Source organism: Quercus lobata, chromosome 10 (assembly GCF_001633185.2).
Source record: "Quercus lobata isolate SW786 chromosome 10, ValleyOak3.0 Primary Assembly, whole genome shotgun sequence".
Taxonomy (NCBI): Eukaryota; Viridiplantae; Streptophyta; class Magnoliopsida; order Fagales; family Fagaceae; genus Quercus; species Quercus lobata.
The window spans coordinates 63842672-63861591 of record NC_044913.1 but is presented as its reverse complement, the minus strand read 5'-3'; the positions used below and the strand labels follow the sequence as shown (position 1 = coordinate 63861591).

At 36.3% G+C, this 18920-nt stretch overlaps 2 protein-coding genes across 2 annotated transcripts; both read right to left on the bottom strand.

Annotated features, from left to right (window-relative positions):
• Nucleotides 1-12013: 12013 nt before the first annotated feature.
• On the bottom strand, nucleotides 12014-12397 carry LOC115965215 (probably inactive leucine-rich repeat receptor-like protein kinase At5g48380). The gene has a single exon (XM_031084391.1). It carries the CDS (start codon nucleotides 12395-12397, stop codon nucleotides 12014-12016), a length of 384 nt encoding a protein of 127 aa, XP_030940251.1.
• Nucleotides 12398-14602: 2205 nt separating this feature from the next.
• LOC115965214 (probably inactive leucine-rich repeat receptor-like protein kinase At5g48380) lies at nucleotides 14603-17227 on the bottom strand. The gene is made up of 2 exons (XM_031084390.1): nucleotides 16346-17227; nucleotides 14603-15718 (listed from the first exon to the last, which is right to left on the bottom strand). Exons 1-2 carry the CDS (start codon nucleotides 17225-17227, stop codon nucleotides 14603-14605), a joined length of 1998 nt encoding a protein of 665 aa, XP_030940250.1.
• Nucleotides 17228-18920: the final 1693 nt, after the last annotated feature.

Genomic DNA, 18920 nt, shown 5'->3' with positions numbered 1-18920 from the left:
CATCATGGGCAGATCCACTGAAAACTAGGGGCGACATACGAGGAGGGCCCTCATAGTCCGTGCTAGCACCATAGGATGTAGTGTGGGCTAGAACAGTGCCCTGATGATCGACGCTATGGGATGGCCCAGCACCATCGCCAGGCGTGCATCGCGGTGTCCTGCCGTCGTCATCAGACAGTACCCAATCAGTGCCAAGCCATGCCTCTTCTGCACCCGACTCATTCCCTTCCTCGTAGATGGGAGCTGACTCGGTCGTACGGCTGGGACCAGCTTGACCACCTCCACGATGTCCACCCCCACGAGACCCACCACGTTGCCCGCCACGAACTGGGGCCTGTGTACCAATGTCAACTGCTTCTGCAAGCGCATTCGCCAATTTAAGTCGGCCTAGCTCCTCCACAAGCTCTAGTGTAAATGTAAGGTCAGTGTGCATGTCAGAACCTTCATCGCACCTCTGTATAGACCTAATCATCGTCCGAACCTACAAAACAAGGGCGTCATAAAAGCAAGAACGCAAGTATGATGCAAAACTTGGATAAATCTGTTCCAAAATCAAAAGAAAAAAGTACCAAAAATAGCTAATGAAATCCTTATATTACTTATAATTATGAAGCATCTTTAAAAAGACAGTGTATAAAAATAGGGGTTGGCCCCCCCTGTGCAAAAATTTATAGTTCGAACCCAACACTCAGGAATTTTCAGTTTCCTGTTATGTTTATCGCTATGCAATCTAAACATTGAGATAATACTTCTAAAAAACACGTATAGTTGGTTGTACATAAGTTCAATCTTAGCATAAGTGAAAATATCAGAATTTCACTTCTGTATCTAGGCTTCACCAGATTTACAACTCCATTAATATCACATTGCAATCAGGACACATATTTTGAAGTTATTATTTCCTAACGTACACGCCCAAATCAAATGAATTGAAAATATCAAACGCAAGCTTCAAGTTTCAATAAGGGAAGTACCAAAAACTTAGAACATATATCATACTTGAATCTAGTATAAATGCACATCTCCTTGCTGCATACTTGCAAGATTTTAAATGACCTTTAAGCTGTTGGGAATTGCATTCTACCAACAGTTTAGTAAGGGACTTCCCAATCCTAGAGGTAATATCTATCAAGGAATATGTAATACATTAATCAGTTCTGGAGGAAAGGCTATCTAAACTATCATGAAATGTGAATTTATCACTACTACACAGAGTTGCACCGTCCATTTTAAAGTACAAGCCAACCAAAAACAAAAAAAAATAAACAAAAAATAAAATAAAATACAATAAAACCCAACCCAACCCACCCTTTTTAAAAGTTGAATGTAATTATATGAACAAAGGTGTGGTCATCATTAGTCATTGCCCATTAACCATTCCTCATGCAAACAAATTGGATCAAGACAAATTCAGTTTGTTATGAACAACTTAAATCATGCAGTATTTTGACTTTAAAACATAATGACATGTCATGCAGTATTTTTTGACTTTAAAACAAAATGACAGAGAAACTTATAGAGATGTAACAATGATAATTATTGTGGACTTTTGCATGCATGATAAAGCTGCTGAGGATATTTAATCCAACAATGGTTTCATCCATAAAATAGGAATTGTTGCCTCACCATGAGTTCCCAATACGCAGACTCTGGTGTTATGTACCGCCTTGTGTGGCGATTGTACCACATCATGTACTCAACGAGATACGTATCATCATCGTCTAGGAGATCGGACCCGCGAACTACATTCACTCGATTGGCCCATGGCCGAATAAAGGGATCATGTTCTACCTCCCAGTTCTTCTCCCATTTACCCTGAAGGGATATCTTGTGAAGGGTAGTCGACGTATCCACGACACTTGGAACTGGTTGCTTCATCCCAAACTGACGGAGGACTCGCTCAGGATGATGCCACTCCACTATCCAAAAGAATATCAACGGCACCTCGACCCTCCAAATATGCTGCCCAGCAGTGCAATACGCAGGTAGGGAGCCTAGCGTATGCGTGTACGGCTCCCATACAATCTGCATAAGTAGATTATGTTTGTGATAGTGAGACATCATACTAATTTAACATTATGTTTGTGATATGTAATATGCAAAGCATGGAATTTCTTGCTTCTAGTCGTACACAAAATCTTCAGGGATTATTGGGCAGAAACTAAAAGAACAACAAAATTGACCTGCAAAAAATATTAAAAGATCTAGGTTGTTCATGTCCACCATTTTCAGCCCCATGTTCATATGCTGGACAAGGTTCAAGGCTAACTGACACCATCAAATACTAGGGTTTTCAATCTGAACCAAACTTAGAGGAGGGTACTAGAGCATCCTTATGGCTGTAAGATGAATCCAAGTTGATGATTTCGCAAAATCTTTTTATCGTAATAGAAATATTGTGCTACATTAATTGCATTAGTCATTAACAATGTTTCAATGAATGAGAACAAAATGACTATTATAAGGTCTACTGAAGACATTGCATTTCAAGTAGCACTTTATATTGCAAGAAATGGAAGCTATGTAAATTATTACATGGTATAATCCTCATCAAATACTGTTATTATATTTCTATGTAAATATATATTTCTTATAAATTTTAGTGTTGGAAATTACGTATGCCTTTTAGTTATCTCAAACTAATCATGTCAATGTCTAAAATTACATTCCTCTTGAAGAATATGGTGAGCAGCATATTTTGCACGCTTCTAAAATTATATGAATAAAGTACTCGTTAATAATCCATAGCTTTTAATAATTTTAGGACTATTAAGGCAACTAAAGTGGGGACAACTTAAGGAGTTGCATGCTGCAATTAAATTGTGCTCTCCAACTTTGGTGCAAGGAGCACGAACTAACTTTTCATTTAGGTCAACAACAAGAGGTAATGTGTCAAGCGTCTTTATGTTTTCTCATATATCACTGATTAACAATTATTTGTTTCTTTAAACTTAGGCCATTGTTTTCCAAGAAGACAATCGAGGTTGTGCATATTCAAAATATACCACTTGAATACGTAAATCGAAGTCAAACAGTATTCTACTAGACTGTAAAAATATAACCTTCAATTCAGCAAAGGTAATTTATAACTTACAATGTAACAATGTTTTTTGCATCACAATAACAATGTTTGTAATCCTAGATACCCCTATGTTAGAAGAAGAAATACTAAATTGTCTACTTATTAGGCAGAGCAATAACTATGGTTTTAGGCTCATAACATTTTATTAATTAATTACAAACTGTACAAGCTTAATTACAAACCGTACAAGCTTAAATTTTATTTGTTTAATCAAATTTGTAGCATATATTGTTTGCGTTTTGAAAATATCATTTGTATTCTAATATGCCTTGATTCCCTTGTTCTGAAAAGACCCATATTTGTCAAGTTTATAGTAGGAAATTTGTTGTTTAGAATTTAATTGATATCTTCTGCGTTTACAATCATTCGCCTTATATAAAGTCTTAAGAAATATTGTTTTGAAATTTTTTAGTTTCTTTTCATAGCAGGCTAAAAGTTCTATTTTCTCGTGTTAAATAGGTTGAAACGGTGTATAATGACATAATCAGTAAATGAACACAAACTTTTGATTCAGTTAGTAGCTGGAAAGAATTTAAAGATGTCATCGTGAGTTTCGAAGATGCATCATTAAAATCAAATGAATTACTTGAGCACACAAATACAACCAAAGACAAATCTGATTATCTTTGGTATACTCTTAGGTAAATTCATTTCTCATTGAATTATAACCAATTACATAATCCAATATGTGCGTCTTCTATTCATTGCATCAGATTAATGACATTTGTAACAATTGGTGGAGTTTTTGTTTTTTGGTTGCAACACAAGTTTGAACTCACTGTCTTGCACTAAACCAAGACTTCATGCTCAATCTTTTGCGCATGTTGCACATGCTTCAAACATCTTGGAAAAGGGACAATTTATTCTGTGTTTTTTCTTTTTTCGGTGTAAATCACAAACGTTTCCGTACATAATGAAGGATATAGCCAAATTCTACTTAATATATATATGACTAAATTTATATATAACCCATTGATTTAACCCAACTTAACCTGAGTCATGTGAGTTGGGTTGCATTGGAAAAAACCCTTCAATCCAACCCAATTTGGAAAAAACCCTTTGATTTAACATTCAAGAATTTTTTACTTTATGTTTGGTCGTATTCATGCAGGTGCTACATATGGAAGTTCTAATGTGAAGTACTTCACGATGGACATTCCAATTGAGTTAAATGATGGGATGGAAATCCAAGTATCAAACAAAATGATGGGATGGTATTATGAAATCAACTCATTCCTACAACAATCCAAGAATTCAAACTAAAATAAAAATAAAAACGTGGTCATGCAATTGAGGGAAACGAAAATAAAAGCATGTGCGGTGCATTTGAGGGAAACGTGCTCGGCCTGTAGTCATAAGAATTGAGGGAAACGTGGTCATAAGAATTCAAACTAAATTAACCGAATACCTGCTCGGCCCGTAGTGTAGCCAGTGATGCTCGGTACGCAGCAAGGACGTGTGTGGCATGCTCTGCGGTGCATTTTGGCCCGCTCCACCTACCAAACATGGGGTGTCGACAAATGCTCATTACTAAACCTTACATTTAACCTTACATTTAACAAACTTTGCTTTTATATTTCACATCCATATACTAAGCATTGATAAGTTTCTTTTGTTTGTTAGTTTGGCATATTTTTAATTATATGAAAGAGACAAATAACGAGAACTCAATGAACGTACCTAATGGCAAGGGGCCCTGAGTGCACTGGCAGTAGAGGCGGCCTCACAACAGGGCATAATTGTGGGAACCTTGAATAGGCCCATAGCTGCACCAACAAGAGTGCTCCTCCAATCTGCATCGCATCCTTCTTCGATGCACCACAAAGTTGCCTATACAGCCAGGCCAATGCTGCACTACCCCAGCTATACCGTCTCGCATTGCTGACTGGGTTGAGCAACTGCAGAGGCACCAATGAGACCCGGTCCGCAGACTTGTCCATGAACAAGAGGGCCCCCATCCGTACAAGTAGGTGGTAGCGGGCATGTTGCTGCACGACTTCGTCACCAGCGTCCGCAGCTAAGGGATCGGCAAACTGTGCATCAAGCCAGGTGTATTTTATCCTCGCCCCAGCAAGGGTAGACTTGTTTGACTTTGGTATAGAGGGTGGAGGTTTATGGCCCAACAACTGTTCGCACAGCTGACTCCATTGGTAGTCTGTCTTCCCAGTGACTGGCAACCCATCCACCGGAAGCCCCAGCATCACCTCCATATCTTGCAAGGTGATACCCATTTCTCCATGGGGTAAGTGGAACGTGTGCGTCTCCGGACGCCACCGCTCAACCAACGCCGTGATCAAGGCGTGGTCGACCTCCATATCAGGAACCTTGAATAAACCAGTCAACCCTGCTGCATCTATGTGTTGCATGATACGTGGATCTAGCCCACCCTGTGGCAATACACATTTACGGCGTTGAACCTTTATCATGCCAGGCACCTCCTGCACACGGACGAGTATTGTGTTAGGAGATTAAACACGAGGTAATTATAAAACAAACATGTATTAATAATACTACTACATACCTCGTCAGCGGCGCACCTCCAAAGCGGACTTGACCGATGATTCGGCTGCTGGGCCAACTGGGTATCCACATCGGGTCCAGGCCGCACTCTATCTAGTGCCTGCATATCTAACATGGCAGCAAATACATTGTTAGCAATTTTCTAACAAGTAAACCACAATTAATATAAAATAAAAGCATAGATTCAGTAAGACATTATATTTTGAGCACAAGATTTTCAACATCACTTCTTAAATAAATAAGAACTTGCCATAAAAAAAATTATTTCAAAACTATTTAAATCACTTCTTAAAGCTTAGGATAATTATTAATTAACTATTTATGGAAATTTAAGTTATAACACCACTTTTATGAGAACTATAATCAACCGTCATAAAAACTAAATATTTTTTTCTTCTCCTCTACAAAGTCCCTAAAAATGTGTCCAAAATCTAAGCTTTATTATGAACCCCAAAATCTAAAAATTTAAGTGCTCCTAAAATACGAAGAAATGAAACCCCCTCCTCTCAAATTTATTATGAACCCCACCATTAATTTAAAAAATGGACTCCTCAATGAATGTGAGAACAACACCCTTTTCTTTGCTCTGTTCACTTTTTCGTTGTTAACTTTTTCCTTATTACTTTTGTGCACCACCTAAAATATTTGTGCACCTAATAAAGAGGACCAAAGTGATCAAGAAAAAAGGATCAAACATATATGCCTTAAAAAAACTGCCAAGAAACAAAATCCATAAAATAAATTGAACAAGTGAGAAGATAACATTCAAACATTCAGCGGTAAAAAATGTGAAATCAAAAGAATATTTCAAGGGCTTTCATATTGCCCAAGAACAATAAAGATTCAACACTTCTACACCATAACCTTGCAGCAAAAGTAAATCACAATTTTCCCTCACGTAGACAAACCATGAGTTAAAGTCTTTTCACTAACAATAAATAGCAAGACCTAATGAAAAATCAGTGTTTACCATAAAACAAGTTGCAAGCTGACAAACTAAAGACAATCATTTTTTTTTTCCTTAACCGAGGCACTCGCATGTTGGGGAAAGAATAATGATTTCAATTGATAAAAACAGATTATTGCCTTATGTCCTCATATATAAAGATTAAAGAATTCTACACACTCTGTTGCATCAGAAAATCAACATTTCCCCTCCCTATAGAGTGTAGACACGTCATCACAAATCAAGATTATGAATCACAATTTCACCTTTTGTAGACACATCAAGATTCAAAACTTCTAACTAACAAATAGCAAGACATAATAAAATTATAAAAGTATAAAACTCCAGTGGTCTCCATCCTGACAGAAAATGATATCAATGATGATATAGAAAACAAATAGCTAGACTTCAATTAACAAAAACGAAGTTGCAGTCTGGCTAAGAAAAAACACACAACCTGACACATTTTGAAGAAAATAAATAAATCAATTGATAAAGAAAGATCATTCCTTACGTCCTCATCAAACACCATCCCATGTAGACATACCTTACTTAAACATATTAAACAGATTCATTTACAGGTAAAAAAATTCATAAAAACCCTTGTATCCCAAAGCATGACCCAAAAATAGAAGAGTGCAAATAAGGAAGCACATACCTAAACTTCCATATTTAGATAAAAAAAAACCATGTATAAAGCATGCTAATCATTTCTATTTGCTCACCATTGACTAATGCAAAATATCATATGAGGCTATACTCTATAGAGCGAATGACAAATTCATCTATGCAAATCTTAAGTTCTAAAAACTTGTGATGAGTGCAAATGGATGACAATAGAAAAAGAAACCAGGGAAACATGTCGAGTGTTGGAATGAGTTACAACTGCACAAATGGGGCCTGAAATATCCACAATAGAAGCACCCATTTTCATTTACACAAAGATTTTAAATTTCTTAATCCATAGTAACTAGCCAACTCAAAATAAAAGGGGGCAAAAAACAGTTCACATATTTGTGCTCCTATAGAAGAGTACCACCTTGATTTAGAGAAACCTTAGTAAGCAGGCACTCACTCTCCAAATTCTTTAAATAAAGAATTAGAGTAAACAATATTATAATATTTTACGGATCAAACAAGAATCTCAAATTCACCAATTGTCTAGTCGCCATTGAATGTTCAATTATTCCTCTCCCCCTCCATATGGTCAATTTAAAACAAATAGGAGCTGTATTGCAAGCAAAAGAACTTCTATGCTTGCTATATCAGCTTCTCTAGCCATACAGTTGCACATATAAGCTGAGGGTACCAGGGAATTAATTTGTTTTTTCAGTACAGTTACTTAAAATTTTCTACATTGGACTGATATGCACAACAAAAGTAGTGTCAATCCCAAGAAATAATGAAATTTATAACAACCTAGATATACCAAAAACAATGAGTACTAAAACTTTTAAGGGATATCAAAGAACTTAATCTCTTTGTTGCTGTACTAAACCCAGAGACATCACTGAAACAACACCACTCGATTTGCCAAAACCCCTCATCAAAACCCCAAGCACATTTAAACTCATTAATGAGAAAATCATCATTGCAGCATATAAAAGACAACCAAAATTCTCATCTTCATTAGTAAATTTACTACTTCTTAAGTTTCAACAAAATAATCAAAATCCCACACAAAACGCAACCTAACACTAACCAACATTAGAAAAGATTTTAGAGGGAGAGGATCGTACCTGTAATCAGCGGTGGCGGGAACCAACGACGACTGATGGAGACTCGAGGAAGAGTGGGGAAGCCTGATCACAGAGCGAGAGAGACAGAGTGTAGAGAGAGAGTGATGGCAGAGAGCGAGGGAAAGAGAGTGTACAGGGAGAGCGAGTGATTGAATAGGGGTTGTGAGACATTAGGGTCCTATTGATTCAAACTGCTGAAAAAAACTCGACTTTCCGTTTCCCGAGTTATGAACATCTACAAAAACATTTTTTTATTGGGGAAAACCCGAAGGGTCAGACTAACTCGATCATACAAATATCAAGTCATTCATTAAAACTTGATTTCTCTATTGTCAAGTTACAAAAGAGGGGCATTTCCCTATTTAGTTTCAGAAAGAGGGCAAACGAATGTTTAATTTCCCAAAAAAGGGTATTTGCCCATTTTCTCCGACTGATAAGTGGTTGTCTTAATCAGCTTCTTTATCTTCGTTCTTAGTACTCCTCCCCTCGGACAGTGCCATCTTCTTTTTCCTTTGCTTCTCAATCATAAAAGACACATAATTGGGACACAAAAATAGCTATTACTTTGATTATGGCCAAAGTAATAGAGGCATTGACAAAGAAAATGGAAACAACACTCTCAATGAATTGTTAGAAACACTGAAGACTTTTATACAATTGAGGAGGCCTAATTCAGGAGGGATTTCACCAGTTAGTTGGTTGTGGTCAAGTCTAGGACATTTAGATAACTGCAATTGGAAAAGCTCATCGGGATTTTGCCAGAAAATTTATTGCGGGAGAGGTTGAGTTTCGAGATATATGGGACTAACTCAGCCATGTCAAATGAGAGGGGTCCTGAAACTGAAAGTTCATTAGCCAAGAGGTCTAACCCTGTAAAATGTGTGCAGTTTTTAATGCCCCGAGGGAACTGGCCCCTGAGCATCATGCCGCTGAGTCGGATATTTAAGACTTCATTCCCATCAGGGTTCCAGCATCCCTTCGGCATTGTTGTCGAAGCTACATGAATATTTAAGGTAGTTGTAAGTGTCTTCATGTGAATGTTTAATTGATTTCCAGCAGTCACTAAGCCAATGCTTATGTCAAGAATATCCGAAAATGAGCAAGCAAACATGTGAAAAACAGCTATGAAGAGCCATTTGCTAGTCAGTGCTTCGCAAGAAAACGCAAGCGTAAATATAATGAGCTACCAATTAATTGAGCTATAAAGCTCTTAGTTATTAAATGTCACATTAGCTCAAAACAATATAAGTTTACTTTTAAAAAATAGTAAATCATTTTGTTTCATACTTAGTGTTTGTTTGCCTACAACTTATTTGATAAGTTTTTAGGTTTTATGTGAAGTTTTTTAAAATTAAAACATAAATTTTCTTTTTTCTTTTTTCACATTTTCAAAGTTTAAGTATAATTTATAACACTTTCAACAAAAACAATTATTAAAAAAAAAAAAAAAAAAAACTAAAGAAACTGAAGTCAAACACACACTTACGCTTTGCTTGTTTGGACATTAACATTTTATGGAAAATTATTCATTTTCCAAAAAAATATTTTCTTGAAAATTATTTCATTTTTTTTAATGTTGGTAATGGCCTTAAAATGAGTTGGAAAACTACCATTTGACTTCCTTTATTTAGTTTTGAGTGAGATAAAACCGTTTTTCTTATTTAGTTTCAAATGAGATAAAGTAGTTTTCAAAAAAATATTAGTTGCAACTAACTTTATCTCATGCCAAGTTGAATAAAGGAAGTTAATAGATAGTTTTCTATTGACTAATTTTTATTTTTGCTACTACAAAATACAGAAAAAAAAAATACCGAAAACTATCTTCACATAAGGTTTTTCATTAAAACAAACGGATTATTGAGTTATGTCAACATTAAACTATTTTCTTGTTTAAAAAAGCTTTAACAACTTTTTTTTTTTTTCAAATATTTCTATAATGCCCCAATCCTCATGCCAACATTATTGTCGGCTTTGAGGCCCATACTCCTCACGACTTTGTTTCTTCCTAGAAAAAAACTAGGGAAAACGCGTTATTCACATTTAGATATTCAGCCCACATTTATGGTCTTCACCTTTACCACAACCAAGTAACGTGAGATTCCATGAATTGCAAGTTTTCACTTCATTGCACCCGTGCTTGTCCATGTTGCCTGTGCCTCTTAACTTTATGGGTCACTAAAATCCATCCTCTTACAAGAACATATATCCTTATGTGTGGGTCCCCCACACTTTTAGTTGGGTATAAGCTCTAATACCATTTGTAACACCCCAATCCTCATGTTAACAATATTTTCTGTTTCTCCCAAGAATAAAGCTAGGGAAAACATGTTGTTTATAGTTATATATTCAACCCACATATAAGGCATTCCACTTTTCCATTCCCAAGTAATATGAGAATCCATATTTGCAAGTGTAGAGAGGGAAAATTCCCGACCTATCACAAGCTGACACATCATACTACCAAGTCCACAAAATACAGTCAATTATAAAGAGTCACGTACTGTTGCTAGGTTTTGCTATCACTACTCAGAAACCAACAGAAATTCACCAAGTGTCATTGAAATAGAGGCATAAAATGCATGCAAAAACCAATCACACATCATGTGTAAGTGATGACATAAGCAATCCAACACGTGTAAGTGATGACATAAGCAATCCAACACGTGTAAGCGATGACATGAGCAATCTGGCACATGTAAGTGATGACATGACCAATCCAGCGTGTGTAAGCGATGACATAAGTGAACCAATCAGGCTGTGACATGTGTCACCAATTAGACTCTGCCATGTGTCACTCACCCACCCCCAAACTCCTATAAATGGAAGCCTTCCTAAGGCATTTAAAAAAGAGACCAAGCCAACTAGAGCATAAGCAGCATCAGAAAAGATTTAGAAGCACTCAGAAGTACAGAAGCTCTACAAGAATCAAGCATCAAAGCCTTCAAGAACTTCAACCTCAAAATCGAATAACATTCGAAGTAGAATCATCCAAATTATATGCCTAGATCCTAAAGTTTACCGAAATCAAGCTCAAAAGCCTCCAGAAACCTCAACAAACCATAAATCAACGAAGCTCTACGGATTCAAGCCTCTAAAGCACTGAAGAACTTCCACCACAAACCTTTGAAGACGAAGAACGCACCAAGAACACGAAGAACATACGAAGAACAAAGAATTTCAAACAAGCTCATAGCTAGAGATTCATTGTGATTCTGTTTCAAGAGTCTTCGATCCATCCTTCAGCCAAATTGAAGAATATTTTGTGTTCGAGTCAAAATTACATTATTACAAATTCCAATCAACAAGTCTTCCAAGGAAATCAAATCAGAGGATCACTCTTTTTTTAATTTCAGAGAATTGTACCACATATTCATCAATACAAATTCACATTTGTGCAACTATTTTACTTGTTTGATTTATTTCAAACTAGAAATTTAGTTGTCTACAGCAAGCCCTCACCTCACTGCACCCATGCCTGTCCATGTGGCCTTTGCCTCTTGGTCACTACAATTTCCTTTTGGTTCTTGTTTTTGTTTTAAAAAAATTATTTCTTTAGTCTGGTTGAACTGTTGAGTTTTTGAATATTTATTTCTATTACGAATCTATGAGTCTCAGCATATTGTGATTAAGTACTTCATGTATCTGATGTTGATAGTTTTACTGAAACTGTGTAAAAGTGTAAATTAAAGTTCAAGTTGATAAGTTTAGTCAACACTATTTACATCTTTAAGGTGTTTGTGAAAGTTCCTTGTTGTTAGCAAAGCAATCGGCCAGAACATTGGCATCGACAAAGTAAGGGACAACACCTGGCAACATATTGTTAGAAACACCAAAAGTTTTAATACGACCAGGGATGCCTAATTCGGGAGGGACTTCACCAGTTAGTTGGTTCTTGTCAAGTTTAAGGACATTTAGATAACTGCAATTGACAAAGTTCTTCGGGATTTCGCCAGAAAATCTGTTGATTGAAAGGTTGGAGCTTATGAGAGACGGGATTAACTCTGCTATGTCAAATAGGAGGGGTCCTGAAAGTACATTATTTGAGAGGTCTAAACTTGTTAGACTTGTGCAGTTTTTAATGCCCCAGGCGAACTGGCCCCTGAGCGCCATGTCGCTGAGCTTGAGATTTAAGACCTTATTCTCATGAGGGTACCAGCATTCGACCCTAACAAATTTACAGATGAAACTTCAACCTTGTCGTTGAAGCTCCATCAATATTTAGGGTAGTTGTAAGGGTCTTCAAGTGAATGTTCAATTGATTTCCAGCAGTCACTAAGCCTATGCCTATGTTAAGAATATTCAAAAATGAGCAAGCAAATTTGTGAAAAATAGTGAAGAGGGCAAACCTAGGATTTCAAGCTTGGAGGATCAAAGTATAAGAAGAAGAAAAAAATCCAAATAGGTATCCACATAGTACTAATAACTAACTATCGACCATGATCAATACACAAAATCATTGTTTCTTAATATATTAAAATGCAATTATCTACCAAAAAAAAAAAAAAAAACACATAATAATATTGATCATGGTATTAAAAGCATCAGTCGTTGCAAAAAAATAAAATAAAATAAAATTTCACAAACCAAAACTTACTTTTGCTACTTTAAGGTGTGTTCGGATACCGCTTATTTTGTTAAAACTGAAAAATTATTACTAAAAGTACTATAGATAAAAGTAAAAGTTAGTTGAAATAGTACAGGAGACCCATGAATAGTGCCAAAAAGTACAATGAGATCCATAAATAGTAGCAAAAATAAGTTGAATAGTGAAATAATTTTAATTTTTCATTCCAATCCAAATACAGACTTAATATAACATTCGAAATGTCTCATATAGTAGTTTTTTTGGTATTTGGTGTTCTAAATACTAAATATTTAGCATTTAGAACACCTGATGCTAGTACTCTAATATTGGGCTGACTATGATTTTTTTATTTTTTATTTGGGTAAATTGCAAATTACACCTGTAGAGTTTGGGGGTGATTGGATTTTTCACCCTAAAGTTTTAGAATTTGGATTTTACCCCCTATATTTCAGGAGTAATTGGATTTTATTCTCTAAAGTTTGGGAGTGTTTGGATTTTACACCCCTAAAGTTTCAAAATTTTGGTGTGTAAAATCCAAACACTTCCAAACTTTAGGGGGTAAAATCCAAAGTTTGAAACTTCAGAGGCTAAAATCCAAAGTTTGAAACTTCAGAGGTGTAAAATCTAAACACCCTCAAACTTTAGGGGTGCTATTTGCAATTTACAATTTTTATTTTAAAGTTTTGATTTTGTTAAGATTTTTGAGTTGAGTAGTTGCTAATTGAAACAAAATCCTTTCCAGGAAATTTCAGATTGGAAAACAAATCATTTCCATTAATTCTTGGAGCTTCAAAGAATATATAAAAATTGAAGCCAAGTCTAAACTACTGTATAAGTAATGAGGGTTTTTAATTGCCGTGTACAAAAGTGGTAGCTGAGTCTAATTTTCCAAGTCATTGCACCGTCAAGAACGCTAGTTGAGACTCCAGAGCATGGAACACGAAGTCAATAAACAATGCTGTCAAATTAATGCATGTAAACGAAATTTCTCTGAGCTTGTCCAACAATCTGTTGGTTTCGCGCAATTTGGGTGGAGGATATATGTCCCCACAAATTGTTTTCTTTTGTTCCTTTTCGTATTTATCCTCAGAAGTTTTTAATCAACAGAACTTTGTAGGCAGAGTTTAGTTTATTGAAAAGGGGTTTTATGTTCAAATCATTTTTGTGATTTATAATGTTGAAAAAATCTTATTTAATACCAAATGGAAAATTCTATTTTCACCTCAAATAATAATATAGTGGACTTATTGATAGATCACACAAATTTATTAGGAATTCCATACACAAGAAGATTATTTTTATTTTATTTTTTTAAAGTTGTATCCAGTGCACAAAGCAATAATTAAATGCCAAGCACAACATTTTGGCAAATGGAAAACCAATGAAGAATTCCTTCAAAGAAAAACCACTCCAGTATCTGATTGCATAAAAAATTCACTGGAAGAACCAATTACAATACTCTACTTGAAAAACAATTATACAACTAGTCTCTCTTTGTAACCTCAGCAAATGCCGGTTTTCCCTTCCCACTGCAGTGGCTCCAAAACCCCCTAGAATCCCATTTTTTTTTTTTTTTTTTTTATTCTTATTTCAGGGGATAAAGATTACAAAAAGACAGTGAAGGGCAGAAAAAATATTACATTAAGAAAACGTAACCCAAATAACGTTTGGGACAGCAAATATGTTACATATATTTCGAAATGTGAAAGCTACACTTTGTATTTCATTCTTCAATTGGTCTGTGCAATTTCTAGCTCAACAATTTCATTTGAGCTACTTGCAATAGCAATTTCAGATTGCATCAATATCTCAGAGTCATTTGTGATGCCATATCTCTCCCCAAAAGTACTTATTGTATTAATTTCAATTGAGCTACTTGCAATAGCAATTTCAGGTTGCATCAATATCTCAGAGTCATTTGTGATGCCATCTCTCTCCCCAAAAGTACTTATTGTATTGTACAATTCAAGCATTGTTGGCCTTTGACTAGGGAAGGGGTTAAGGCAGGTACATGCAATTCTAAGTAACTCAAAGATTTCACCATCAAATCCTCTACCAATTAGAGAATTATCAATAACACTGTAAATATCAGATGAATTGCTCAAAAGGTGAGTTATCCAATCAAACAAACTCCCATTAAAACCGTATGAAAAACTGTTAATTTCAGTGGGTTCCTTTCTTGTAATTAGCTCAAGAAGTAGAATTCCAAAGTCATAGACATCCTTTTTAACAAAACCCAACTCCCACACCCCACTGTCTACAAAAGAGCTAATTCTTGTGCCGATGACATTTGAATTCATGAACATTAAGCCTCCAGAACTTGATATTTTTGCCCCCCAAAAATTTGATATCTTGGGCTCAAAATTCTTATCTAATAAGATAGAGTTTGAACCCAAGTTGAGATGGACCACTCGGAAATCATACTTATGGTGAAGCCATGATAGGCCTCTTGCTATCCCAATCGCAATTTTAGTCCTCGAAGGCCATTCCAATATCTTATCCTTGTGTTCTCCTTCTCCTACATGTAGCCAATCATAAAGGTTGCCATGCAATATATATTTGTACACTAGAAGTTTCTCGCTTTGTTCGCTGCAGTATCCTAGGAGGGGAACCAGGTTATCATGTCTCAATATACCCAGAGCTGATAGCTCAGATAAGAATTGTGTCTCATGAGATTGAGAATTAGTTAACCTCTTAATCGCAAGAGGCCAGCAATTTGGAATCATTGCCTTGTACATCATCCCAATCTTTCCCAATCCAATGACATTGTGTGTGTTGAAATTGCCAGTCGCCTGGCTAATTTCTATAAAGCTCATTCTGATAACAGTTCTCTCCATCTGAGACATCTGTGGATCAAATCATTTGTCATTTTGCATTAGTGCTAATCAAAATTTATAAATAAAAAAATAAAATAAAAATAAATTTAACATAGATGTTTCTTTTAAGTGGTTGTTCGAAGTGCCTACTCATGAAAAATTGGGGAGAAAGTATCTCATTGGAGATCATTTCATGGAGGTGATATATTGTATAATAGTTGCATACAATAAACCTCTAACGTACAAATGGGTCCCAATCTTGTGGGATTTATGACCATGTGAGAGGAGCATTATTTGCAAATATTAAACAAGTAATAAATCTCATCTCATGAGGCACCCCTGTCGTATTTGGTTTTTCCCTAAATATCTGTGGCACCCAAATGTAAGAGGGGCTCTCATAACATAATTTTTCAAAGGGAGAGAAGCAGTGAGTAAGGATGACCATTTAATGTTGAAACGTAAGGATCACGAATATGTAAGTAAAGCTCTCTCTGTGGCAGTGTAAGAGGGCTTCTTTGATGTTTTTAACATTGTTTTGGATTGTAACTAGGATACAAATATATTTGTCGTTTTTTCTTTTTGAAAATAGTCTTTTGCAATCATGTATTGGACAAAAGAAACATAAATTAGAAACAAACAGGATCTAAGAGAGGTTACCATCATATTCCTGCTTCTTTCATCAGTAAAACACCATCGGGCTCCTCCGGCTCCAATCACTGCTTTCTTTATTTTCTTGTTCTTCTTGGTTGTTGCCTTTTTCATAAGAAATCTTAGCGTATTACGGAACATAACAACTACCACCGAGACCATAGCAATACTCCAGCCTACCACAAATCCTTCTTTGAATAGAACAATAAACTTCTTAGGAGAAGGCAAGCAAGGTTCCAATGGAGCACCACAAAGTCCCAGATTATTTACGTAACTCTCTGAGGGAATTTTATGACAGGAAAACACAGGCACAGGCCCTGACAAGAGATTGTTAGCAACACTAAACTTGTCAAGACTCCGAAGCTCGTTAATTTTTGGAGGAATAAGTCCCGTTAGCCGGTTGTTGTCAAGTCTAAGGACATTTAGACTATGGCAATTCACTACGCTCTTTGGGATTTCACCAGTAAAGTTGTTGGAGGAGAGATCAAGGAATTTCAGAAACGGAAGGAAGTCAAATATGTCAGAAGGGATGGTGCCTGAAAGCTCGTTACCTGACAGGTCGAGATGCGTCAAAAATGAGCAGTTTTTGATTTCTCGAGGGAAGTTGCCCTTAAGCTCTTTGCTCCTGAGATCGATATTTAATATTCTTCTTTCAACAGCGGAGTCAGGCATCCCGCAGTGGACCCCAACAAAATTACAGAAGAAACCTTCTTCGCGGTTGCTGAAGTCCCATGAATGTTTGAAGTGGTTGTGAGGGTCTTGTAGTGACTCATTAATGGACCTCAGGCAGTACATATCACTCTCATGGCCATTGCTTATTTCAAGAATGTACAGAAATGACCAAGTAAATATGTGAACTAGAGCTATGGCGAGTCTGGTACTATGAGCCATTTGCTTATGAGTGTTTATGATCAAGAAAGCTCAGGTGTAGTCGGTGTAGAAAGCCATACATACATACATATATATATATATATATAATTAGTAATGATTACTGTATACAGATTTGTTTATTAACTTCGTTCTCCCTTCGCAGAGTTTCTAGAGTTCTTTTTACGTTAACCGTGTAAAAATTCCAGGCATGGAAAAAGAAGTCAATAAACAAATCAGTCAAGGGTGACTTTGGTTCTCATTTTCAAGGGTCGTAAAGTTTGGCCGGTTCGGTTCTGCTTTTCAAGGTTGTTAAAGTAGCTTTGGGAGTTTAAAGGATGCCCTCTCCTAGAGACTAGATAATGTCCCGTGCAGTAAGCTCATCATTTGCAAATTTATTTGAATTTATTTTTATGTTTTTTTAAGATTTATTTATAATACTTATTTTGTTGTAAAATGAAAGTTCAATAAGTGTAAAAACACCCTTCAACGTTTAGACCCTCAATTTACAAATTACCAATTCAAGCTTAATATCAAACAATTTATGTGCGGAATATGAATATAAGCTTAACACAGAATCGATGAACTATCTAAACCAAATAATATCACATCCACAGCAGAAATTAAATGGCAAAGATAAAGAGAGGAGAGATGCAAACACAAGGACAACACATGATGTGTTATCGAAGAGGAAACCGAAGCTCTTGACGTAAAACCTCTCCGCCACCCTCCAAGCGGTAAACAATCCACTAGAAAATGTAGTTGGGATACATGAATAGCAATAGACCCTCCAAGCCTAATCTACCTAGTGTACCTAAGCCCTCCAAGCTTCTTGCTCCAACGAGGTTGCGCCGAACCTATTTCTTTTCTAGCTTCCCGGATTCCGCTACTTGACCATAGCATCAACCAATGTAAATTGGTTCCTTCCTAACTGCTTCCCAGAACACCAAACAGCCCTCTCACAGTAATGGATATGGTGAGAAAAGGTTTTGGTAAAATGTCTCTCAGGGATTTAATAATGGAGAGGAAGAGAGTTGAGGAATTTGAAGAGTCTCTTATGTAAAGATTGTGGATGAATTAATCTTGTTTTACTCTAGTGTTTCTCTCTCAAAATTCTCTCTTGAAGCTCTCTTTCTTTTGTGGGTATAAGGGGTTAAAAGTTCAAAAATGTGTATAAACACCTTTGAACGTTTAGACCCCCAAATTACTACTTAACCAATTCAAGCAATATGTCAAACAACTAGTGTGCGGAAACTTAACATAAGCTATGATATGGAATTGGTAAAAAACTATCTAAGCCGAAACAAAAACACAATCCACAGCAGATAATAAAAAAGGCAAAGATAGAGAGGAAGGAAGATGCAAACACAAAGACAACACGCGATGTGTTATCGAAGAGGAAACCGAAGCCCTCGGCGTAAAACCTCTCCGCCGCCCTCCAAGCGGTAAACAATCCACTAGAAAATACAGTTGGGATACATGGACAGCAATAGACCCTCCAAGCCTAATCTACCCAGTGCACCTAAGCCCTCCAAGCTTCTTGCTCCAACGAGGTTGCGCCGAACCTTTTTCTTTTCTAGCTTCCCGGATTCCGCTACTAGACCGTAGCATCAACCAATGAAGATTGGTTCCTTCCTAACTGCTTCCCAGAAATCCAAACATCTCTCTCACAGTAATGATAATGGTGAGAATCAGGTTTGGTATAATGCCTCTCAAG